The following is a 25760-nucleotide window of genomic DNA, read 5'->3' on the forward strand; positions in this document are numbered from 1 at the left end:
TTCCTCTGACAGGTTTTGGGGCAGAAGATCATCAAACATCATGGGAACATCAAACCCAACAGGAGTTTCTGCTCCATCTACCCCCCAGCGTGCGGCTGTTTTCTGCTGGTATAAAGGGGTTAAAAGCGAAAAACTCCTGGTTTTCCCAGAAATTATTCCTCTCCAGAAGCTCATTTTTATGAGTTTCATTAGAGTGTGACAGGGAACAACAGCCCGGCTGCGGTGCCGGGTGTGAGATACCATCTATAATATCCGCAGAAGCAGGATGCTGCCAGGCTGTACGTCCCAACCACTTGCAGAAATACAGCCTGTGGCTCCTCCACACCCCATCATGGGTCTGTCACCGCTGCCGTGCCCCTGTGGCTGCCACTTGTCACTCAGAAGGGATGAGGACAGGTCATAAAGTGACAGTGGGTGAGGAGCCAGCAGCAGTTGGGGTGTTTCTCCCGGTACTACCAGAACCAAAGCCCAAGACTCCATGGTTTCAGCACCGGGCACAACCTTGGTGCAGCGACAGCCATGGTGCTGGTGTGGTGGGGCTGTAGCTGCTCTATGGGGCCACGGTGCTGGTGCAGTGGTTAGTGAGGCTGTGGTGCAGCACTGGGGGTTGTGTTGGCGTGGTGGGTGTGGGGATGGGGGGGCAGATGCAAGTGTAGGTGGAGGTGTAGGTGCAGGGGGAGGTATAAGTTCAGGTGCAGGTGTAGGTGCAGGTTTAAGTGCAGCTGTAGGCGCAGGTACAGGTGCAGGTATAGGTGCACATGCAGCTGTAGGTACAGATGCATGTGTAGGTGCAGCTGTAGGTGCAGATGCAGGTACAGATTCAGCTGTAGGTGTAGGTGGAGCTGTACGTGCATGTACAGGTGCAGGTGGTGCTGTAGCTGTAAGTCCAGGTGTATGTGCAGGTTCAGGTACTGCTGTAGGTGTATGCACAGATACTGCTGCAATTGTAGCTACAGGTGCAGGTACCGCTGTTGCTGTAGGTGCAGGTTCAGGTACCACTGTAGGTGTACATACAGGTACCGCTGCAGTTGTAGCTGTAGATGCAGGTGTAGGTGCAGGTTCAGGTGCTGTTGTAGGTGCACATACAGGTACTGCTGAAGGTGCAGGTTCAGGTACTGCTGTAGATGTAGCTGTAGGTGCAGCTACCGCTGTTGCAAATGCAGGTTCGGGTACCGCAGTGGGTGTAGCTGTAGGTGCAGGTGTAGCTGCAGGTACTGCTGTTGTTGTAGGTGCAGGTTTGGGTACCGTTGTAGCTGTAGGTTCAGGTGTAGGTGCAGGTTCGGGTACTGCTGTAGGTGTACATACAGGTACCACTGTAGTTGTAGCTGTAGGTGCAGGTTCAGGTACCGCTGTAGGTGTACGTACAGGTACTGTTGTGGCTGTAGGTGCAGGTTCAGGTACAGCTGTAGGTGTACATACAGGTACCGCTGCAGCTGTAGCTGTAGGTTCAGGTGTACCTGCAGGTACCGCCGCTGTTGTTGTTGTTGTTGCACGTTACCCGCAGGTACCGCCCTAGCGGCCACGTGACGTGGCACAAGCCCCGCCCCGGCGCTGGGCGATGACGCAGCTGCACGGCATAGGGCAGCTCTGTGGTGACGCCGCGGCAGCGCGCCGGCAGAGGCAGGGCAGGGCGGCCATGGCGCAACCCGGTCCCGCTCCCGGTGCGGGCCGTGTGGCGCTGGCGCTGGCGCTGGGCGCGGCGGGCGCCGGGCTCGGGCTGCTCTACGTGCTGCGGCCCTGGCGGCGGCGCGCCGGGCGGGCCTTGCGCAGGGGCAGCGCCCGCGAGGAGCCGGCGGCGGCCGTGGCGGTGTCATCCGGGCGGCGGAGCCACGGTAGGAGAGCGCCGGGGGGGGGCCCGGCCGCCGGTCACCGCTGGGCCCGCGGGTGGGCTCCGTGCGGGGACCGCTGCAGTGAGCGCGGCTCCTGCTGCTGCTGCCCTGCGCCGGGCTGCGGCGGGAGAAGGCTCAGGGGGGACTTTCTCGCTCTCTGCAACTGCCTGACAGGAGGATGGAGCCAGGAGGGGGCTGGTCTCTGCTCCCAAGGAACAAGGGATGGGACAAGAGGAAACGGCCTCAAGCTGCACCAGGGCAGGTTTAGATGGAGCTGAGGAACAATTCCTTCCCCAGAGGGTGCTCAGGCATTGGAACAGGCTGCCCAGGGCAGGGCTGGAGTCACCGTCACTGCAAGTGTTCACACCCCGTGTAGCCAAGGCCTCAGTGCCGTGGGTTAGTGCTGGCCTTGGCAGTGCTGGGGAAGAGTTGGACTTGATGAGCTTAAAGGTCTTTTCCAACCTGGTTGATTCTAGGATTCGCAAGAGCTGCTCTAAGGCTTTAACTCCCCTCACCCACTGCCAAGCTCTGGTGGGGCTGCAGTTTGGAGCTGCAAAATACTGCCCCAGGAACCAGCACTGGGTTTATTTACCTGCAGGAGCAGGACTTGGGGCTGGCTCTGCCCGAGTGGCTGCTCAGGCTCTGAACTGAGGCTGGTGGCACCAGCACTGGGCAGGAACAGAGAAGCTGTGGCTGCCCCATCCCTGGCAGTGTTCAAGGCCAGGTTGGACACCGGGGCTTGGAGCAACCTGCTCTAGTGGAAGGTGTCCCTGCCCGTGGCAGGGGTTTGGAACTGGGTGAGCTTTAAGGTCCCTTCAACCCAAACCATTCTATGAAGCACAAGCATCAGGTGTTCCCCTTTAGCAGTATGTGTACTGCAGTGGGGTGGATTTAAAAATAACATTACTTTTAGGAAGAACTTCTACTTGAAAATCCTTACTAGTTGTCTGAAGGTTTATCTTTGCTACTGTGTTAGGGCAGGAGTCATTTGTGCAGTGTTTTAACCTGTGATCTTGCACAACCAGGCTTTAGATACTCCTAGCTTAATGTTTTCCCACTACAACACATGTAGGGTGTTCTGCACAGGAGGCCAAATTGACGTGTACAGCTTCCAGAGGCTGGTAACTATGAATGGAATGAACATCTGGCCCTGGTTGCTGACCACACATCTTAGAAGGAATTGGTTTGTGCAGTTCCATAGGGCTTCACCTTGAAACAGCAGCTCCTGAGCAGGACCCAAAGGACAGGAGCATCGGTCAGGCTTCTGCTGATGGGAGAACAGGAGCAGAGACAACTCCTGCCCATGCAGGGTGGGTGGTGGAGAGAGCACCTTGTGTGCAGCCCCTTCTGGAGAGAACAGCAACAGCAGTGTCCTCCTGAGGTGGGAAAAAAGAGCAGGCGAAAGCTTAGAATCTCTTAAGTTTGACTTAAGAGGGTTTAGACTTTCTTAAGAGAGTTTGGGTTTTTATCTTTGAGGTTAGATGCATTAACACAGGGTATCCTGGAGGATAAACCCTTGATGTCTGCACATCTGGCTGCTTTTTTGAGAGTAATTCTCTTTTTTCTTGTTGTTAATATAGAAAGAGTGTTCTTTCTTAAACAATTGGCTTACCTGGTAGTGTATTTACCTATAATATTTATGAGCTTTCAAGAAAACTTCTTAAAATCCCCAGATGTGAATCCATTCTTACTTGCTTGTTAGTCACACTCCGCAGGAAGGTTTAAGGATCAGGCAGGCTGGTGAAGTTTTCAGGTACACAAAAGCAGTGAATGCCACGTTTTAATAACTAAGCTGCGCTTTAAAGTGTGATGTCTCCTCTTTGGGTTCCTGTAGGGTTTTTCCTTGAATAAGGATGGAGTTGTTTGTTTTAAGAGTAGGTCTTTTTTGGCCCAAGTTAGCTTCCATTTTCCTTGTCCATTGTCCCAGTTACCTGGCAGGCTGGTTGCTTCTCTGACTTGTGGCCTCCTGAGTTGATTGTGGTTCAGGAGAAAAGCAGAGCGTGGTTTATCAGTGTGATGTTAGTCCAGCAGTGTGGAGAATAGGAATTAAGGAAGGAATTTGCAGTAAGGACTTGAAATAAAACAACCCAAAAGTAGTTTCTTCATCTACAGATTCTTTGTGATGGTCAATTCTGTGGATTTTGGTCATCTGGAAGAAGTTTTACAAGGCGATTTTTGTGGAGGTGTAGTTACAAGAGCTTTGCTCACCCCTAGTTGCTGTTGTTCAGTGTGGATAGGTGCTAGCGTCAGGGAAGGGAGCTGCAAACCAGCTGAAGAGCCCAAAACCTCAGGCCAGGTCAGACAACGATGCTGGAGACCAAGCCTCATCCTCCACCTTCTGAGGACTAAACGTGCTACCATTTCCCATGTGAAATCCCTTCCCTTTCCCCTCTGCTGAGCTTCTCCTGTTTCCTTTCAGTCATGCCCAGAGTGCTGCCTCCTGTGGAGGCTGGTGATGGTGCTGTGTACACTCCTCTCCCACTCCACGACGAGCTGGTGGATGTGCTGGAGCAGCTTGACTTCGTGGTGAAGAACCTTTCAGAGCTGAGGAAAGAAGTGGAGGAGCTACGGAACAGCCTGCAGAACCTAGCTGCAGAAATTGTCTGTGAAGTCAGGTATGGACCCTGCCCCTTGCTGACTTTCTCTGCTCATGCACAGATTTACTCCACAGCACGGCAGAACAGCCATGAGTATGTTAACTTTAAAATCTAAAAGGGGAGAAGGTGTCTCTCCAGTTTCCACTGGGATTATGTCTTTACCTCCAGTGAGATTAATGGAAAAAAACTTGTGTGTTCAGCCAGGCTTGGCTTTTTTCTTATGGGGTATAACATAGTGACACTTACTTCAGGTTTTGGACTGGGAAGGTTATTTGTAGTGTAAATGTTTGCCTCTTGCTACTGATGTTTTCTCTCTGCTGCTAACTGTAGTAAAAGTACAGTCAGTGGGGACAAAGAATAAAAGGTACTGCAAGGTATTTGGGGATTCCTTTGGCTGTTCACTTTGGAAATCAGAGGAGTGGGTGTGATATAGAACCACGAAGTGGTTCCAACCCCCTGCCCCGGGCAGGGACACCTTCCTCTAGAGCAGGTTGCTCCAAGCCCCTGTGTCCAACCTGGCCTTGAACACTGCCAGGGATGGGGCAGCCACAGCTTCTCTGGGCAAAAGCCCCTCTCTAGCTTTCTTCTCGGCCCCTTTAGGTATGTAGACTCCCCTCTGTATGTGGATGGCACATACGGATTGTATCTGGGCCAAATCTGTGCTCAGACTTGGTGTCACTGTAGAATATGACTCTTGCTGCGTGGTTGTAGGATGTTTGTGCAAGCAGGAGTAAGTCACCTTGTGAATTTGGATATAAAGTGGATTGGATAGAATCTGCTTGAGAGGAGAAGGAGGTGAAGCAGCAGTCATGTCACTGTCTAATGTTTAGTTGTTTCTCTTTCTGCTTTCCTCAAGGTCCCACCTGGAAGAAACCCAGAAGGTATCTCGCCGGAGGCGCTTTCCCTTTCCCAGAGAAAGAAGTGATTCCACGTGCTCCAGTTCCATTTATTTCACAGCCAGCTCAGGAGCAGCCAACACGGATGATGGGGAAAGCGAAGGAGGGTAAGCACAGCACAGAGCATGAGCAGTCTTCACAGACTTGGATGCCTAGTTACTTAGATCCGTGCAGTTTATAACATAAAGGAAGGGATTTTTTCCCCACTAGGTGTCTGTCATCCTGGTTTTATTTGCTTTCATTACAGTAACTCTACTACTGCCAGGGCCAGATTGAGTGAAATGCAACAATTCTGGCTGAGAGAAAGAGGGGAAAGAAAAAAACCACAAAGAAACATAAGTTTTAAGGCTTTTTTTTAAGTAATAATTTGATTAGGGAACCTTGCAGAAAGAGGGGAAGTAGTAATCCAGCCTGGCACTTGAGTGAGAGTTTAGATATAACATTTCCAGACAATAGTGTATTTTGGAGTGTCTGGAAAACTTAAAGTTAAAACTCTATTCCAATTAACTGAAATGTTCAGCCTGGAGAAGAGAAGGCTCCTTAAGGGGAGACCTTAGAGCAGCTCCCACTGCCTAAAGGGGCTACAAGAAACCTGGAGAGTGGCTTTGTCCCTACAAGGACAAAGGACAAGGGGAATGGCTTTAACCTACTGGCGGGGAGACTGAGATGAGCTCTGAGGCAGAAGCTCTTCCCTGTGAGGGTGCTGAGGCGCTGGCACAGACTTTTCCCAGAGAAGCTGTGGCTGCCCCATCCCTGGCAGTGTTCAAGGCCAGGTTGGACACAGGGGCTTGGAGCAACCTGCTCTAGTGGAAGGTGTCCCTGCCCGTGGCAGGGGTTGGAGGTGGAGGACCTTTAAGCTCCCTCCAACCCAAACCAGCCTGGGATTCTATGAGAATGTCTTTGGCTGGGGTACTTACAGATTCTTCTCAGTGTGTCACACTGACCAGTTCTCTTGCTGAAGTTTTTGTAGTTTAAGAAGAGGTGAAGAATACCGTGTAGTTTAAGAACACTGGTAAAAATCACGGTATAGATGCAAGTGTTGTCATAGTAGATATATACTGAGATCTACTGCATACACAGATGTGAGTGCTGCCTTTCTGGTGAAACACTTCTGTGCATTAATCAGACGGATTCTAGAGCTTTTGAGGTGTGTGAGTGTGCTCTAAAACGTGCAGCACTGTACTTCATGTCCATTTTCCCAGGGGAGTTGAAATGAGTGTGATGTAAGGAGAGAAGTTAATTACAGCACGGAGTCAGGCAGGCAGGATTTGGGCATGACATGCTGTCCAGTAGCAGCTGAGTGACCAGTGAGCTGGTGCAGGCTGGCACTTGGCAGCAGGGCTTTGTCAGTGGGGACAAAGCAGCCCTTGCTGGTGCAGCCTCTGGAACAGAGCACACACGCTGCAGGAGAGCAGGCGTGACTGCCAGAACCCATGTCACTTTGGTATTTTATCTCGAGTAGCTGGAATTGGTGAAGCAGGAAAGAGCTGCTGTGAGCTCATTCAGCTCTACAACTGCTTCATTCATCTGGAGTGGGTGTTGTACGAAAGCAGATTTCGGGAACAAGTGATTCACGGTGATGTAATAGGTAACGGGGCTGCATAACGTTTTACAACGATACACTTGGATCTGAAGACAAGACCCTGCTATCTAGACAAGAACAGATGCATTGAGTCATCAGGATGCCAATGTACTTTGTAAAGCTTGTTGAAAAGGATGGACTTTGCCAGCAGATACCAGCCCGTGATGTTGTCTGATCATGAGAAAGTTTTAAATCATGATAGGGGCTGACAGCAAGTCAAAGGTTCAGTGGTCCAAGGTGGAGAATTAGTGGATAAGCAGCTATCGTATGATTAAAAAACCCCAAATTGAATAGTATGTAATTTCTTATTCTGGTATTTGTCCTATACAAATAGGTATAATATTAGTCTGCTCAGGACCAGATGCCTTTGATATGCAATATTGTCTTTTAGAGATGTAAATACTGACATTTGCTAGTAGAAAATCCAGGTGGGAAATGTACATTTTGGAATTAGCAGCCTCTGGGAGGAAGAATGAGACTATTCCCAACAGCTAAATTCCAGCTGTGTATTTATTTCTGGCAATCATATTCTTTTAATTCAGAAAGAGGAGCTCAGGTTTCAGCTTTACTTTGTAAACCACATGGGCACAAGCATCTTCTCCATTTCATTTACAAGTCACAGGAATCATCTTGAGCTTTCAGGAGCCCGGAGGTCTTGGGCTGCTTAATTTCCCCATCTTGCTTTGGCACCACATTGGTCTTTTGAGCCTCTTTGCCTCCTCTTCCCATGTGCATTTTGTTCCAGATAGTAGGTGTTAGTTTTCATCAGGATGTGTGCTCACCAGAGGCCTCCACTTACTAAAGCATTTAAGAACTTTCCATCATCATAAACTTGAGAAAACAGGCTGCTAACATCTAAATCCCTCAATCTTTCTGAAAACTCTGTATTTATGAGGTTACATACAGCATTATTTGTCTTTTTAAACTGGCAGCATCTTGTCTGAGCTGTCTTGGAGAAAACACACCTTTGTGGTGGAAGAAAAAGCCACATGTTGCTGCCTGGTTCTCAAGACCCTGTTGTGTTTCAGGAACCTTCAATGTGGAAAGTGTTTTTCAGCTGGAGCACTGGAATCCTTGCAGCTGCCAGTCACTTGTAGTGAGACAGTGTCACCACTGTGCTGCATGGTAGGTTAGGATGGGACATAAGAGAGTCTGAGGAGTGTAAGTATCAAAATGAGGTAGCCCAGAGAACTAATAATATTATTAATCTTAAGAAAATATCAAGAAATGAAGTTTTTAATGTGAAATGGAGCTGTGCCAGTGTCACCTACCACCATGCTGCTGCATCATCCATTGATTTAGTGCTGCCTACATGATCTGCAGCGTGGCACTTGCTTTCCTGGCTTCAGGGATAAGACTGACTCTTCTTTTATTTCTTGTCTTAGTGTTTCAGAACAAAGTGTGTGTTTTTAGGATGGTTGGAGGCTGTGGGGAGTGAGGTGTTCATTTGCCCTCTGCCAGAGAGGGAAATGGTTGAGTATTATTGATGGTTCTCAGAAAGCTGAAGCTTTGATAGCCAAATGTGTCTTGTTATCTGTGTGTGGCCAACCTACTGTAAGTGCTTTCTTCAGATAGGCACTTGGGTCACGTATCTTTCTCTCCAGACAAAGGCAGCTTCATGCCCTCCTTGGAGGAGAAACTCAGCCTGGGCAAAAGGGAGAGCAGCTTTTGGTTCTTTATATATATATAAAAATGTATACGTATGTATGTATGTATATGTATATAAACATCTGTGCAAAGGTGTTAGTAAGTGAAACTCAGTAGATATAAGTTCTGTTAATCAATCTAGTTTCCCTCTCTAGAAAGAAAGTGAGATTAGTAACCAAGTGCCCTCAGACTTGGAATTGTGACATTGGCTTAAGCACAGTTTAGTTGGGTGACAACTACAGACATCCCCTAGAGTTAATCATCGATGGGATTTAGAATCATAGAATCGTAAGGGTTGGAAAGGACCTTAAGATCATCTAGTTCCAACCCCCCTGCCATGGGCAGGGACACCTTGCCCTAAACCACGTGGTTCAAGGCTCTGTCCAACCTGGCCTTGAACACCGAATTTGACCTAGGCTGCTTCAGGAGGAGAGCTTTCTATACAGAGAAACCAAGAAAATACCAATATAAAAGTGCACGTTCTTAAATTACTGGCTGACTTGGGCTTATTCTTCAGTTAAGAGCTTGCAGATAAATGTGAGTGGGACAGATAGTCTTCTTTAAGAATTAACTGGTTCTATAAGTAGACACCCCACTCAGTGGTGTCAGTCATACATAATGGTGGTTTAAATTTCCATCTTATGTGCCTGTATATCATTTTGGGGAACTTAATTTTAGCCTCTTTCAGAAGCTTTGATCTGAGCTTTATCCTGGTTCATTTGCCTAATTGAGCAGATTATTGTTGCCTGGGATTCTGTACATGTGGTGTCTTTTTGTGGCTCATCTGCTCTCTTCTTCCTGGATTTCTTGCTCATATGAAATAGTTTTGCTCACTCTCCCACAGTTTTGTACCTCTTCATGTCAATGTGAACAAGCTGTTTTGTATTTAGCACTCAGACAAGATGATGGAGGTACTAGATCCTGCCAGAACAGCTATTGTGTCTGAAATTCCCTGGAACAGGCTGAAAACCTCAGGTTATGTTTTCCACATGGATGAATGTGTTGGATTTTGGCTTGAAATTTTATAATCCGTACACTGAATTGTCCTGGCTCTGTTCTTAGTTGGTTTTAGTATTTTACATTGAGGTTAGAAGGCCTAGGAGAAGCTGTTTATGGTGTGCAAGCAAGATGTGGGTGCTTGTGACTGAGTTCTGTTTAGCTTTTGGGGGTCACCTTCTTCATTTTGTTGAGGCTGTGTATATTCCATGAGAAACAGTGTTTGGTGTGTTATTTGGGACGCTGGACTGTACGGTGTTCGCAAGGATAAACTAAGGTACTCCTTTTCCTCTATTAGGAAGGGTGGTTTTTTCCCATCCCAGGTGTATAAGCCTGTCACAGGCTGCAGAGCATCTCCTCAAGCTGATTCTGCATTGTGATATTTTATCTCAAAGGTACAGCACAGCCAACGCCGAGTCCGACTATGACCGGGAGTCCGAGAAAGACAGCGAGGAAGGGGAAGATGAAGTGAGCTGTGAAACAGTGAGAACTGCACGACGAGATTCCCTGGATCTTGTCAACGAGGATGAAACCCATTTAGTCCTGGATTCCTTACTGGAGGAAGGGCTGGAGCAGCTACTGCAGCAGGCTGACCGCTTGCACAGTGGAGATGAGCAGGAGAAGAGAGAGGGATTCCAGCTGCTGCTCAACAATAAGCTGGCGGTAAGGGTTGCCTTTTGTGTTCTCCAGCAGTGATTTCAGCTGAATAGCTGAGGGGGAAGAGGAAATTGTATGTCTTAGCAAGGTCCAGGTCTTACCCAGCAACTGGGCCAGCTTCCAGTGGCCCCCTCCTTGGGAGCAACTGGGGAGTGGGCTGAGGGCCAGAGTTATTCAAGCTACAGCAGCCAGTTCCTGGTCGCTTTGTGTCTTGGAACTCTATGTCTCATCATCACTTTCCCTGAGTGAACACAGTGCACATGTGTAAAACAACGGTGCTGGGTGTATGCAGTGAGCAAATGTTTTGAGAACGTTTATCTTGTTGAATGTGCGGTTGCTCAATCTATGTTCAGAAAGCTTGGGCTTCCCAAGCACTGCCCAGGGTGTGTGTGGTGGTTCCTGAAACAAGTAAGTTGCATATTCAAGCAGAAGGGTTAGGTGACACTTATGTGTGTATTAGTTAATGAGATTAAAAACCTGGAGGGTGCCACCTCAAAAAATGGGTCTTTTTCTGTCACGTAGGTGATGTACCTGGCCTTCCCTGTGAGGGTGCTGAGGCGCTGGCACAGGGTGCCCAGAGAAGCTGTGGCTGCCCCATCCCTGGCAGTGTTCAAGGCCAGGTTGGACACAGGGGCTTGGAGCAACCTGCTCTAGTGGAAGGTGTCCCTGCCTGTGGCAGGGGGTTGGAGCTGGATGATTTTAAGGTCCTTTCCAACCCAAACCACTCTGTGATTCTATGTGAATTGATTCCCTGGTCTGGTGAATGCTGGTGCTGCTGCTGAGGTGTGGGAGCACAGAAGGGCAGTGATGGTGCAGGTAGCAGCTTGTACCTGTGGCTACATGTGGTGGCTGCAGCCAGCATTGAATTGTGGCTGGCTGTGGCTGTTCATAGAATCCTAGAATCAATCAGGTTGGAAAAGACCTTTAAGCTCATCAAGTCCAACCATTGCCCAGCACTGCCAAGGCCACCACTGCCCCATGGCACTGAGGCCTCGGCTACACGGGGTGTGAACACTTGCAGGGACGGTGACTCCAGCCCTGCCCTGGGCAGCCTGTGCCAATGCCTGAGCACCCTCTGGGGAAGGAATTGTTCCTCAGCTCCATCTAAACCTGCCCTGGTGCAGCTTGAGGCCGTTTCCTCTTGTCCCATCCCTTGTTCCTTGGGAGCAGAGACCAGCTCCCTCCTGGCTCGATCATCCATGTGAGCTCCAGCACCAGTGCAGGCATGCCCGTGCCTGCTACAGCCGCACTGGCAGCCCTGGTTGGGGTTTACTGAAGTACTGCACAGCCAGCAAAGGAAATGTTTTGGGTTATCAGCCTTCTAAAGAGCAAAACCTTTTGGCTTCTGTATTTTTAGGAGGAATAAAAGGAGAGAAATAACAAAGAACTTGATCAATTCTAGTTATAAGTATATTGGGTTTTTTCCTTCCCACCAGGAAGCAGTGACAGGCCTGTGGGCTTCTTTCTGGTGATTCTCCCACTTCAGTTTATTTCCAGTATTGTCACAAAAGAAACCAGACTGTTGGTGGTTATGTTTTCATTTTCAACCTATTTTTTTAAGTAAGTTTGAATTTGTCAGGACTGCTTCAAATTTAGCAGCACACCTCCAGTACTGCCCCAGGTTTCAGAGCAGGTCAGGATGGGGAACTGTTGGAGTGGGGACTGAAGCATGAAAGAAATAAAGTTGAATGTGTGTGTTCTAATGCAGAAGTGAGCTTTAGGGTGAATTTTTGCCTGGTATGTTGAGGTTAGTGGAGTTGCTGGAGACCTGACCCCTGTATGGCCTTTGAAGTGGAGGGTTCCTTGCAAGAAGGACTTAGACCTGTACCAGCAGTGTAGCATTATAAGATTAACTGCAAATGTGGCCATCCAGTTTGCTCTTTAGTGTTTCTGCTCCAGTTCTTGTAGACTTGGGGCCTTTTAAAGTGTCAAGAATCATCTGTGTGACTTCTAATATATGCCTCTGCTTGGTTTTTCATGCTCATGCTCTTTGTCAGTGGCAGAATGGGTGCTTACACGTAACATTTATGGGTTTACTGCAGTATGCAGAGCAGAAGGACTTCCTCTGGCGCCTGGCCCGGGCACACAGTGACATGTGTGAACTCACAGACGACGCAGATGAGAAGAGATCCTACGCAGCTGATGGTGAGGAATTGTGTGCTTGAGGCAGAGGGAGGGGGATGCTCAAAGCTGACATGACACCTCAGAGGTATAAACCCTACACTTGCAAACAATGTCATGTGTTTTCTTTCCCTGTCATCATTTTTTAGGTTTGTTTCTCAGACCTTTTATCCATATCATAGGATTCCAGGCAGGTTTGGGTTGGAAGGGAGCTTAAAGCTCCTCCAGTCCCAACCCCCTGCCACGGGCAGGGACACCTTCCACTAGAGCAGGTTGCTCCAAGCCCCTGTGTCCAACCTGGCCTTGAACACTGCCAGGGATGGGGCAGCCACAGCTTCTCTGGGCACCCTGTGCCAGCGCCTCAGCACCCTCACAGGGAAGAGCTTCTGCCTCAGAGCTCATCTCAGTCTCCCCTCTGGCAGGTTAAAGCCATTCCCCTTGGCCTGTCTCCACAGGCCCTTGTCCAAAGCCCCTCTCCAGGTTTCCTGGAGCCCCTTTAGGCAGTGGGAGCTGCTCTAAGGTCTCCCTGGAGCCTTTTCCAGGCTGTGGTATTATGATAAATCATTTTTTGCTGTAACACATTTAATTTTATGTGACTAACTCATGCAGGTATGAAAACGAAATACAGTTGTAAATGTGTATTTACTTAGAAGAATCAATTTAGTTTAGTTCCCATGTTCTTTTTCACTATCAGATGTTGTTTGTTTGCAAGATTGTGGGTGGGTCAGAGTAAAACCAAAAAATCATCTTTATCAAAGTTCTGATGCGCAACAAAAGATACTATTCTAAGTAATTTCTGTCCTGTTTATTATGCACATAACTATATATAGTTAGTTAATACTGTATCTAATGTGTATATTATTTCTGGAAATCAGTGTAGCCGTTTAAAACATGGAATTCTGTTTTATTTTGATAGCAGTGTTTAGTTTTCAGCTTTTTGAGACTGGGGCTCTTGGAGGAGATGGGGGGGACATGGGGCAAGTCCCAGATCCAAGGCTGTGAAATGCAGCAGAACAGACCACTGAAAGCTCTAATGAACTTCTCTTACCATGGTGTGGAAGGTGTCTTTGTTGTGGGTAACTGTGCTTCCAAAGGAAGTGAAGCTATGTCGACAGGTCAGCACAGTTTGCTACTGCACTATGAATTTGTATGACCAGTTTGAGTGGTCTTGGGTGTTCTGTAGCACTGCAAGAGAATGAAATTCCCCATGGGACAGTTTCAAGCCAACTGTATTACAGAATTAATAAATACGACTTTTAGGCCATTCTATTAGTGTACTCTAAGAGCCTCAGAGAAAGCAGCTGAATTTCTGACCTCTGACCACTTACTTGCAGGGAAAGAAGAGCTGGAAATTGCCTTACAGAAATGGGACCAAAGTGCTGAGTGCCACCAGTGGTATGTAACTTCTTCGTGATTGCTTTTAAGAACCACAGGAAAAGGACTTGGAGGTCACTGTGAGCTGAGCTGCCTTTACTGCATTAATGCTGCTTTCTGTAAAAAGCCATTTTGAACAGCTTTGACTAAATGGAGTAAGTAACGGGTTGACAGATAGTAGGTCTGGTTCTGGTTATAGTCATAGACTTGGCTTATACCAGTTTAATTCTGAATGTCTCTCTGAGACAACATGGGCAGAAGAGTTCTAGAGCAAAAGCTACCAAACAGAATCATGAACTTCTTTGAATACTGACAACAGATTGCAGCAAGGCTTTTGTGAGGCTGCACCTAACAAGTTGATGCACTTTGGTGGTGAAGGATGAACTTCCAGATGAGGCTTGGAGAAACAAGCTGTTGATAGGGTGAGTTTGGGATGGATAAGTATATGTGGTGTTTACCAAGCTAAATTTATCAAGTTAGACTGCATGTTCTTTGGGCTTCTTCACAGAATCACAGAATCCCAGACTGGTTTGGGTTGGAAGGGACCTTAAAGATCATCCAGTCCCACCTCCCTGCCATGGGCAGGGACACCTTCCACTAGAGCAGGTTGCTCCAAGCCCCTGTGTCCAACCTGGCCTTGAACACTGCCAGGGATGGGGCAGCCACAGCTTCTCTGGGCACCCTGTGCCAGCGCCTCAGCACCCTCACAGAGAAGAACTTCTGCCTCAGAGCTCATCTCAATCCCAGCTCTCTCAGCCTGGCTCCAGAGCAGAGCTGCTCCAGCCCTCACAGCATCTCCTTGGCTTCCTCTGGACTCACTCCAACATCTCCATGTCCCTCTAGTAGCTGAAGCACATGTTTTGAAATGGTGAAGGAAAGTTCATTTAGCAGCTTTCCTGGGAATTGTGCAGTTTCCCTTTCCAAAGGTAGTGGGTGATGCTTTGCACAGCACCTGGCTTTGAGGCCTGTGTATGTCTGGGCAGGATGCTGCCAGCGCCTTGGCACAGAAATGTGCTGAACTCCTCCAGCAGTGCTTCTGGTTGTGCAGACACTGGGAAACAGCTCTCAGAGCAGCCTGTTCCATGCAGGGAGTGGATGGGCTGCCAAGGGATATATTTCACACAGATAACTTGCAGACAGCTACTTCCTGAGTTGGAGAGCTTGCTGTGGTGGGGCTCTCCTTACTTTCCTTCCATGAGCCCTGTTTTCTTTGGCTCCTTTTCAGCCCCCTGTAGAGCAATGTGGATATCCCCCAAAGTCAAACTTGCAGCCAGCTCCACACAGTCTTGAGAGTTACATATTAAGTATGAATGAGGTTTTCCCTTTGTGTTCCCCCAACATTCATGTGTTAATTGTTGGGGTTCATTCTGTTACTGCCATTCCGACAGTGCTCTGCTGCAGAGATGCTTGCTTTATGTCAAGAGATGTATTTGCCTCAGTCAGCTAGGCCTGTGAGCGTGGGCTTAATGCTGTGCCAATGTTCTTGTATTCATCTTCATTCTGGAGTAAGGAGGAACATCATTCTTATCAGACAGCCTTTTATAGTCTGCTGAAGAGTGTCTGCTTGCCCGCACTGCTGAGTTCTGTGCGGGGATGGTGCTTGTCACTCAGCAGAGCACTCTGGCTTTGAGATGAACTGAGACAGCAACAGGTGGCTCTTTCTTTATAAAGGTAGTTTATCCTTTTTCCATGATAAAGGATGAAATGATCTGCAGTTCAGCCAAGCAGGGTGTTCCATGTTTGTGTGAATGCTGCTGGTGGTGAGGATTTCGGTCAGGAGGTAGGCAAGGGGGGAAGGTATCTTGCTCATTCAGCAGCCTGAGTGAACAGGCTTAGATTGCAGCTCAGGTAGGGACTGAAGGGATTGTTCTCCTTGCTTCAAAACACCCCAACAGAGGGTTTGGAGAGGGGGTCAGATACCTGCAGAGGTAAAGAAACATCCTTTTGTAGTGTTCTGGTGAACTCCTTGATGAACAGTGTTGATCAGCAGTTACTGTGAAGGACTCACAACATGTAAAATAGAATAAAAGAGAAATTATTACTTTTTTTTAATGGAAATTATTGGGAGAAGAAGATACTAAATATCTTTTTCAAACAAGATTTGCACTCTTCTGACATGAGCATGTTTATGTGGAGGGTCGGTTTGGACTGCTGGCATCTAAGTAAATGCATCTTGAATAGACTGTGTATTCTAGCTCTTAGCAATGAATTGCTTTTCTCCATTAAAGCTTTGATAAGAAGGAAGAATATTGGGACAGACAAGGTTGACCCATCTCTAGCAGTGTTTGGCTTTGTCTGCTGGCTTAGCAACTTGAAGGAATGGGGTTTTGGTTACCAGATTGAGTCTTGAGGTCTGTAAACCACAAATACTGGATCACTTGTATTTTACAGGGTGTAATGTTGATAGTTCAGCTTTGGAATTCATCATTCCAAAGCATACAGAAGCAATGGGTATAATGGGATGTTTAGTCATGGGTCTGCAGTAGAAAACCCCAAGCCTCTGGCGTTGGGATGTCCTCAGTGCCTCTGTTACAGCCTGTGCCCACCTCTTCCCACAGCAATTCTGGTGCAAAAGGGCACAATTCCTGTCCTGTGAGACCAGTCTCTTGTCCAGCCAGGGGAGAGGCTTCTGCACATCTACATCTTGCTTTTAGCTCGAGAGAGCAGCTGCAGAAAGGGCAGCTGGAGGAAGGAAAGAGCAGAGCAGCATGTGGGAGGCCTGGAATGGGAAGGGAATATGTAACTACCTTTACCAGTCACAGAAATAATGATTTCTGCTGTGAATAGAACAGGAAATGATTCCCTTTCCAGCTCTGTGTGGCTCATGGGATGGTTCCAAGCTGTTTTAATTGCAGGCTCTTCTTATGCTAATTGAATTTACCCTGAGAAAAACATTATTGCTCATGAAATAATGCTTAAAGCGTGGAAAGATACATACGTATGAAAAATGTAGGATAAAACATAGTTCCAAAGGGCGTTTTCATAGGGAATCAGTTTATTATCTCTCATCACCCATGTTGCCTTTCCTGCATTTTTGTCCCATGTCTTTTTTCAGACAAAAATGCAGGAATTCCCTGCAGAGCATCAGTTGTGGGAGCAGCATGGATGTGTGTGATGTTAACATGATGATCCTTTTCATGCTCACAACGTTGACTATGGTATAGGGAAGTCTTTCTCTTTCCCACAACATCCTAGATGGACATTTTAATAGAAATATCCCAAGTGATTTTAACATCTCCCCTGTGTGATAGGGGCTGTGTGGAGCCTTGTGCAGGTATTGTCAGGGCTGCATTTTTCCTGTGTACATTATTTCATGTTGACTGTAATTTTATGTTTTATCAGTTGCTATTTAATGCTTATGGATTACTTGTGATGCAGTTGTGCTGGTTCTTGTGCTTGCTTATTGCTCCCTGTGCTGTATTTGCTGCTGTTGCACAATCATTCCTTGTTTATTAGCTCTAAGGTGTGATGCTTGTCAAGCAGGACAGAAGATACTTCACATACAGCCATCAGTGCAAGTAAAACTCTTTTCCCCTCTTTCAGTCCCTTATAATTATTGCAGTAATGACATTGTAAAGCATCAAATGAAGAAAATAAGATTGTAAACAAAAGGGATTTCTGAGTGCTGGCAATGACAATGCTCTATGGAGCATGACCAGCTGCAGCTTGGGGGTGTTTTGTGGCTGGTTTGAAGGCTCTGGCAGCTTCATAGTGAGTGGTTTCTAGAATGACAGAAAAGCAGGAGGTGTTTGGGGCTGTGTCTTGCCTGGCTTTGGGAGCTGCCCATATGTGAAGGAGAGTCCTTTGATGGATCTCCTGGGTCATCTTGACGTTAGTTTTGGTGCAAAGTGTTATTGTAGTCACTTGCTCATTGAAGTCAGCGGGTCCCAGGAAACCCATCTCTGCAGAGCTGGGGTCTGGTCAGGGCTGGGCAGAGAAGTCAGGCCTGGTGTGGTGGGACCTCAGCTGCGCTTCCCTGGTAGGCACTGCTTAGGAATACAGGAACGTGGGAGGGGTGCGTTGGGGGTTTGGTGTATTTAGTACCTTTAGGGTAGATTTGTGTACTGTAGGCTGGTTGGAATGATACTGAGTGTTCTTAATGCCTGTGTACTCCTCTTTTATAATCACCTGATTCTTTTGACATCGACAAAGTCATTCTCTGCTTTGATTGTAAAAGGTCTCTGAACAGATCTTATGTCCAATTAAATTGATTAATCCCTGAGCTGATTTCAGCTCATGAAGGGGAGCACAGAGCAAGTGCTTGTTCAAGTTTCTAAGTCTGTTCTTGCTTGCATTTAGGGGGGGATAGAAGAGGTATCAGTCATTGCACAGACCTGTGTGGTTTGCTGCTTAGACTTCACAGATGAAGTGAGAGAAGCAGATGTGGCCTCATCAGAGTCCCCTGTCTTTGCAGTGTGGCTGTTTGCAGCACAACTCAAGCACGTACCAGCAGCGTTAGGGATCAGGCAGGGATAGAGAGCTGTGTATTTGCCTTGGCTGCTGCTCCTCAAGCTAAAGAAATAGTGGAAGTGCAGCCAGAGCAGTGAGGGATTTCAGAGCTCCATCAGGGGAAAATTTTGCAGGTGCTGCTTTGGCAGCTTTTGTTTGAGTTGGGTATTTCACATTGGTAAATAAATGTTATTTTCTGACTGCTAAAGCTGTCATTGCAGAATAAGCTTTGACTCTCCTGGTGATATTCTGTATATAACAGAGAAGCAGGAGGAGGATATGTTCTTGGTTTAGATACTCCAAAATGTGATCTTTCTTCTAAAGAGCGTGTCACACTTGAGAGCTACTGAATTGTGCACCAGCCCATTTAACTTAATGGAATCATAGAATCATGGAATGGTTTGTGTTGGAAAGGAGCTTAAAGCTCCTCCAGCCCCAACCCCCTGCCCCGGGCAGGGACAGTTTCCACTGGAGCAGGTTGCTCCAAGCCCCTGTGTCCAACCTGGCCTTGAACACTGCCAGGGATGGGGCAGCCACAGCTTCTCTGGGCACCCTGTGCCAGCGCCTCAGCACCCTCACAGGGAAGAGCTTCTGCCTCAGAGCTCATCTCAATCTCCCCTCTGGCAGGTTAAAGCCATTCCCCTTGGCCTGTCCCTACATCCCTTGTCCAAAGCCCCTCTCCAGGTTTCCTGGAGCCCCTTTAGGCACTGGAGCTGCTCTAAGGTCTCCCCTTCAGGAGCCTTCTCTTCTCCAGGCTGCCCCAGCCCAGCTCTCTCAGCCTGGCTCCAGAGCAGAGCTGCTCCAGCCCTCGCAGCATCTCCATGGCCTCCTCTGGACTTGCTCCAGCAGCTCCACGTCCCTCTTCTGTTGGAGGCATATTGTGCCACCAGCTTCTGCTGGTACCTCTGGCGGGCTGTGGGTAGATACCAGTTCTTTATAAAGTGACAGCATTCCGGATATGACTTGGAAAGAGCTTTAATTTTAACAACTGGCAGTACTTCAGGATTTAACTCTTCACTGGGTACTGCCGTGATCTGGCCAATTTGAAGCTGTGTCTGGATTTATGAGCTGAGCATTTCTGTTCTACGGGTGGATTAAACACAGAAGTTACTCTCAATATAGATTAGGGGCAGAAGCAACTATATAGCAAATCAGAACAGGTGTTAGGAGATAGTTCAGAACTTAGAGGAGGAAAACCAGCATGCATTAGAGCTGCCTGATAGCATCCCCTGACTGAGGGGGGTTCCTCCCTTAATCGGGGTGTTGGAACCCTGAAACATTTCCATGTCCTGAGCCACAGAGGCTCTGACAGTGGGGGCACCAGAGAGGAGCCAAGGAAGAGAAAGTCCTGAAAAGTATGAGCAGGGACACAAGGAACCTCAGCAGGGATCAATATTCCCTCCTCTCTTGGGAACAGTGAAGTAACTTGACATTTACAGAAAATGGGTTGCTTGTTATTTGTTGGGCATAAAGAGAAGTTCGGAGACCTGGCATCTTAAGTGTTGAGTATGTCAGTAGAAAGCTCTCATAGCACAGGTGATAGTGCTACAGATGAGGAAAACAACTCATGAACTACTAAAGGCTTCGTTCTGCAGCTCTTCTCATCAGTGTTGGTGCTTCCTGGGAAGCACTAGTAGTTCCTGCAGTCTAGTTTTTGTAGTTTGGACATCTTGCCCAGGTATGTCCAGGCTCTTTGCTGGTAGCTCTTGGGAGGAAAGCTGAAACTGCATCTTCTGAGTAAAACCAGAGGTTTAAATAGGCATGAGGTCACTCCATAAAAATAGCGTGTTCTACACAATAAATACCATTTGTATCTTCAGACTTCTCTGGGAATGAATACATCTTGTTCCATGAAGAGAACACATATGGTCCTTTCCTGCTGCCTCCCAAGGCAGACCAGAGATCTTCAGCAGATAAACTCAACACAGACAGTGAGCAAAATTGAAGATACATTGTGGGTTCCAGCTGAGGTTGCTAAAGAAGATTTTGACTGTTTCAGGATGAAGGAAGGGTGGATTTCAGTGCTGGTAGAGAAGGGGATGTTCCAGCCTTTCTTTTCTGTATCAGTCATTTGCATTTTGACTTAAATCACTAATGAAAATTAACTCTGGTTTCAGCCATGTGCCTGAGTAAACTCTTTAGTAGCTAACATGTAACTTAACATCATTTGCCAAGGTCTCCTTTGAACCTGAATATGTTCCTAGGAATGAATTTTAGGTGATATTCTGCCTCAAGCCCTGAAGGTGGTATAGGAATTACTCGTTTGTGTATATTGGGCTCTTGCTTTCATCGTGGTGTGTATTAGTCAAAGAAAATGGAGCTGATCACCCTTGGAAAGGGGGGGCTTTGCTTGTGTAGCAGGATTTGGCGGTTCTTGCAAAGCAATGAGAGTCATCAGGAATTGCTTCTGTTGTGTCTTCTTGTTGGCACCTCTATGGCTCACGTCTGCCAAGTAACAACCTCCTCAGCCTTGCGCTAATCTGCCCCAACTGTGCAATAAGTGACAAAACCCCCCAAAACAGGATTGTTTCAATTGAAAAAATGAAAGTTGTTTTCCTATAAAACAGTGAAGACCTTCATGCAGATATCTGGGAATCAGTTGGATGGCAATGAGGTAATGTTCGTATTGCTGTAACTGTGGCTCTTGGGGGTGCTACTCATGAGTCAAACTCACATGAGGTCCCTGCAGTTGTGTAAGTAAGGGCTGAACTCATGCCCCAACTATCACCCAGAGCAGTCATGAGAAGCCTGCAGAGAGCTTTTCGCATAGTTTTGCTCCCAGTTGCCATATTACTTCAGCTAGAAGGATGTGTTCTGTTACTTCTCCCACAAGGTGTCCCTGCCTGTTGCTTGTTATTTGTCTCCTTCCCTTACTCAAGTGAAGAGACTGACATATATCTACTCAGTGCACAGGAAGGTGAAAAATTGGTAATGCCCATAAAATATTGAGAAAACATCGAAATTCTTTATCAGTTTATATTTTGAAGTTCTAATTCTCCAAATTATTGTCTTGATTAGAAAGGTTTTACTCTTCTGGCATTTATCTGACTGTGGTGACTGAAAGTTGAGCTCCAGTGAGGATTTTCATCTCCTTGTCTGTGTGATAAAATGTCTCTCTGGATTTACTAGCAGTGCTGCTTGACTGCACTGAACAACCTTTACAGGGTGGCCCTGATACGTTCAATCACAGCTAGTGCTGGTGGAATAGGAATGTGTTCTGCCTCATTAATCTGTTGGGTGTTGTGATGAAAGGTTAGTTAAGTAGGTATGTACATATGAAGTCAATTTTGATGTCAGTAAAAGGGAAGAACTTTCATCTCTTAGTGCTTTTGCCAATGGTCAGACTTTCATATTTGATTCATCTGCAGAGAGACTCATCTTGCCCAGAGAAGCTGTGGCTGCCCCATCCCTGGCAGTGTTCAAGGCCAGGTTGGACACAGGGGCTTGGAGCAACCTGCTCTAGTGGAAGGTGTCCCTGCCCGTGGCAGGGGTTGGAACTGGAGGAGCTTTAAGGTCCGTTCCAACACAAACCAGGCTGGGATTCTATGATATAAAACAGTTTATTGGTTTATTTCAGTTTATTGGTTGGCTGCAAACCAGCTGCAAACTCCATTTCTTTCCCCTCCTCCCTTTATTCCCCTTCTTTTGAGTTTACTGGTTGTCCCATGCAGGAAGGAGCAGCAGCACGCTCAGCTAGTGAGCCTTTAACACAGTTAACAGAGATAAGAGGTGTGTTTGGGTTGGCAAACCACGCTGGCCATGGAGCTGGAGGTGTCAGGGCTGGATTCCGTGCGCAGAGACCGCATGTCCTGCTTTGATGAGGCAGCCAAAGGGCACCATCAGAAATGAGGTTTCTTCAGAGCTGCATTTCCTGAGCTTGGGGGTTTGAAGCTGGAAGAACAGTCTCTGATCTGGTAGAGTCTGTGTCCACGGAGTTGATTTACTGATAAATGGGGAAGTCCTTACTGGGCTGAGATTCCAATGGGAACTTACAATTTGACCAGTGTCTGCAGCTTAGTGAGTAGTTCTGGTTAATAATTAGTCAAGCAATATCATAATATAAGGTTTTGGTAACTGTTGAGACATGAATCTGAACAGTGCTCTGGAGGTTGCGTGGTGTTTACAGATGAAAATCCTCTTCCCTCACTCATTGCTGTTAATCTGTCACTGCTCATTGCTCCTGCAACTCCACAGTGCCTCCTGTGACACTCAACCCAAGGCATTTCCCAAATGGATTAGAATAAAGAGCTCAATTAAGACAAGCTAAACAAGCAGAAGGGATAGAAGCAGAAAACCACGTTGGTGCTGCAGAGTGAGGACAGGAAGTCAGGATCTGAATCAATCACAGAGTCACAGACCTGGCACAGGGAGCCCAGAGAAGCTGTGGCTGCCCCATCCCTGGCAGTGTTCAAGGCCAGGTTGGACACAGGGGCTTGGAGCAACCTGCTCTAGTGGAAGGTGTCCCAGCCCGTGGCAGGGGTTGGGACTGGATGAACTTTAGGGCCCCTTCCAACACAAACCAGTCTGGGATTCTGGGATTCTATACATTAGGCAGAGCTACATGACTTATCATATAGGAATATTGTATCTTGTGATCTTAGGAAACAAGCCTTTTATTGGCTTCTATTTCTAAACACCAGTCATGTGGTGAGGGATGTTTAGCACAGGCTGATGCCAGTTGTGAAACAAACTGGAGCAGCTCATAAAAATACTTACTTCATCCTCTGCAAGCGGCAGGTTGTGACAGAGCAGCTCTGAACTTTTTCAGCTGGGGGAGAGGATTTTACCCAGTTAACACATTGATCTGGTAATCTTTGCCATTATCATAGAAAATAAGAATTTTGAAGCTGAACTAGTGCCTTTTCACAGTAAAAATAACATGTTAAAGGAATGAGATTTAACAGCAAACATTACATTATTCAGGAGACACACTTCTTTGTATAGTAACTTACACAGTGAACATTTAGTTCAGGCAGAGCCATGAGGTGTGAATCTGTTTGTGGGGTTTCTCATGACACTGAAGAAAGTGTAGGTGGAGATTCAAAAGTCTTCTGTCAAATTCCTGCACAGACATGCCTTGTGGTAACCATCAACAGGGATGCTTTGGGATACTGTGAGAGGAGACAGAGCATCCAGCAGTGCTGGGATGTGGATGTAGTGGAAGAAACCTCCCTGGAGGTTTCTTTGCATCTTTCTTCTTTTCAGCTTTATTTTTGTAAAGACAAGACTTGTGTTATTTGTTTGTCCATCCTTTCCACCTCATGCCAAGCTCTAAGCACAGAGGGGAGCTGCCTCCATTCCCACATCTCCCACCTGAATGGGGTGGCAGAGGCCAAAGACTGAATCCATGCAGCCAAAACTTGGAATCGTGTTCTCTTTAGCATCAGTGCCCTTGCACCTCCCTATGATTTGTTGTTTCCTGGGGAGCAATGCAGGGAGAGAGGGGGTTGGAGCTGCTGTGGGGCAAGGCGGTGAGATGGGAGGGTGCAAATCCACTGATAATGAACCTTCCTTAACTTTCACAGCTCATCAAAGAACTGATTTTGGCAGGGACTGGGCTTCTCAGTTTAGGATCTCTTACTACACAAAACTAAACGGCCTTGCCCATGCAATGCTAAAACGTGTTCTTTTGTTTCCCAAGCTTGGTGGCCATGTCAGGCTGCAGGATGTAGGTAGGTTTCCACAGTATTTTCCCCCTAAGTAGACAACTGCTGTGCTGTAGATGGGGTATTGTGTATGGAGGGTGGCTGTGTGCCATAGTTAGCATAGAGCTTTCCACAGTCCTGCCTCTCGCTGCTGTAGCCTTTACTCTTCATTGCTTTGTGTTCTGACACATTTTCATTGCTGAGCGAAGAACTTTGGGGTGTAGAAGCTCCTGTCATAGGTAGAAAGAAGGCTCCTCAGCCTGAGAGCAGTGAGTTTGTGTCACATCAATCCACCCCTCTTAACTTGCCAGCATCCTTCAAGCTAATACCTTCTTGGCACTGAATACTTACTGCATTAGACCTTTCCCTGTAAAAGGTGTACAGTATTCCTTGTTTTCCGCAGTGAAGCTTTAATGCAAGTAGATACCTTCCCTCTGAAGACATCAACAGAGTGTAAATGTACATGTAAAACTGATTTGCTGCAATGTCTCCCCTGTGTAGGTACGCTATTCTTTGTGGGCAGCTGTCAGAACATGAGAGCATCCAGAAGCGCATTCAAACAGGGTATGTGTTTAAGGTGAGTAGAAAGGACGTGCTGAGTTTTGTGTAAGTATTAAACAGTGCTTATTTCTATAGTAGGTAGGAAAATTGGCTCCAGCTCTTACTAGGGAAGTGACGGGTCTCAAAGAGGTGCTGTGGGTGGAGGGTTTGGGCTGAGGAAGGTGATTCCAGCAACGTGTGATGAGGTGACTGCTCTGCCGCTGCACTTTCCCACACTATAATCTCAAGAAAAAGAAGAAGAAAAGTCTTGCAAACAAAATGTATCTGTATGATGAGGCAGGGAGCTTGAAACGTGGAATTACCCTGTGGTAATGAGGTACAGCACCAACTCTTCTGCAGTAGCTGCCTCTGAGCACACTTACACCCTCCCATAGATGCAGAGAAGTTATTTTTCAGAGAGGATTTAATCTGCCTCAGATTCCTTCACTTGCCTTTCACCCAGAGCAGGGGTATTTCAAGGTGAAGGGATGGAACAATTACTGCAGAACAGGCAACGTGTAATTATCACCTCCTCAGGGATTGATGTGACCAGTAAGTTGTTTATGTCAGAGCTCTGGAAAGGTGGTAGAATAAAATGAAGGGCAGCTTCATCCTGTTGTGTGTAGGAATTCTTATCTTAGAGGCTGATAAAGTCATAGAATCATAGAATGGTTTGGCTTGAAAAGGACCTTAAGATCATCTAGTTCCAACCCCCCACTTGTTCCTTTCCACTTTCCACATGTTTTTGTCTGCTCTTGTGACTATTGTATTTGCTTATCACAAAAATGTAATGGGTGTTGGTGGTGATTTTCCATAGGAACACATCGATAAAGCGATTGAACTGAAACCAGAGGATCCACAGTCTTACTATCTTCTGGGGAGATGGTGTTACCAGGTAAAATAGTTCATTACTACTTACTGCTGTATCCTTCCTCCTTGGAATTGAACTCCTTGTGTGAATGAAAGGAGGGTTTAAACCACCAGCCATAAGACTGAGGACACTCTTAGCTGCTGAGCTCAGATGCTGTATCAGAAAGTACAGATGTGGAAGTGCTGTGGTCGCTTGAACAAGTAGTTGGGAAGTTGCACTTGTGTGGGATCTAGAAACTCTTCAGTCCTGAGACAGTACCAAGAAAAACACTCCACTGATGAGGACTGGAAATGCTTTGCATTCAGAAACCTGAAGGTATAAAAGCTCATGTTCTTGTACATGTAGCACTGCAATGGTTTTATAAAAGCACTCTTGAAAGTGTTGTTGCAGGACACTGTGTCATTCAGAATCTCTCAGCTTTCCATCTAGGTTGTTTTCTTAACTGTAATCAAGAAGCCTCCGAGTTCAGCATGGGGGGAGCTGCCAGGGACTGGTGCAGGTGCAGTTTTGGACCATTTGTGTTGTTTCGTGTCTGTAGTAAGTCAGTTGTAGAGAC

At 47.0% G+C, this 25760-nt stretch overlaps 1 protein-coding gene across 1 annotated transcript; it reads left to right on the top strand.

The window, feature by feature from the left end:
- Positions 1-1622: 1622 nt before the first annotated feature.
- On the top strand, positions 1623-25271 carry RMDN3 (regulator of microtubule dynamics 3). The gene is made up of 8 exons (XM_030483669.1): positions 1623-1832; positions 4249-4444; positions 5283-5429; positions 9943-10210; positions 12247-12349; positions 13660-13720; positions 24295-24370; positions 25151-25271. The coding sequence occupies exons 1-8, from the start codon at positions 1637-1639 to the stop codon at positions 25235-25237; spliced, it is 1134 nt and encodes a 377-aa protein (XP_030339529.1). The 5' UTR covers positions 1623-1636; the 3' UTR covers positions 25238-25271.
- The last annotated feature ends 489 nt before the right edge of the window (positions 25272-25760 follow it).

The sequence above is a fragment of the Strigops habroptila genome, chromosome 4, assembly GCF_004027225.2.
Source record: "Strigops habroptila isolate Jane chromosome 4, bStrHab1.2.pri, whole genome shotgun sequence".
NCBI lineage: Eukaryota > Metazoa > Chordata > Aves > Psittaciformes > Psittacidae > Strigops > Strigops habroptila.

Excerpts from the sequence above, each read along its gene's own strand:
- RMDN3 (XM_030483669.1), top strand. The coding sequence starts at position 1,637 with ATGGCGCAACCCGGTCCCGCTCCCGGTGCGGGCCGTGTGGCGCTGGCG. Across the intron at positions 4,445-5,282 it reads GAAATTGTCTGTGAAGTCAG|GTCCCACCTGGAAGAAACCC; the intron begins GTATGGACCCTG and ends GCTTTCCTCAAG. Across the intron at positions 24,371-25,150 it reads AAACAGGGTATGTGTTTAAG|GAACACATCGATAAAGCGAT; the intron begins GTGAGTAGAAAG and ends GATTTTCCATAG.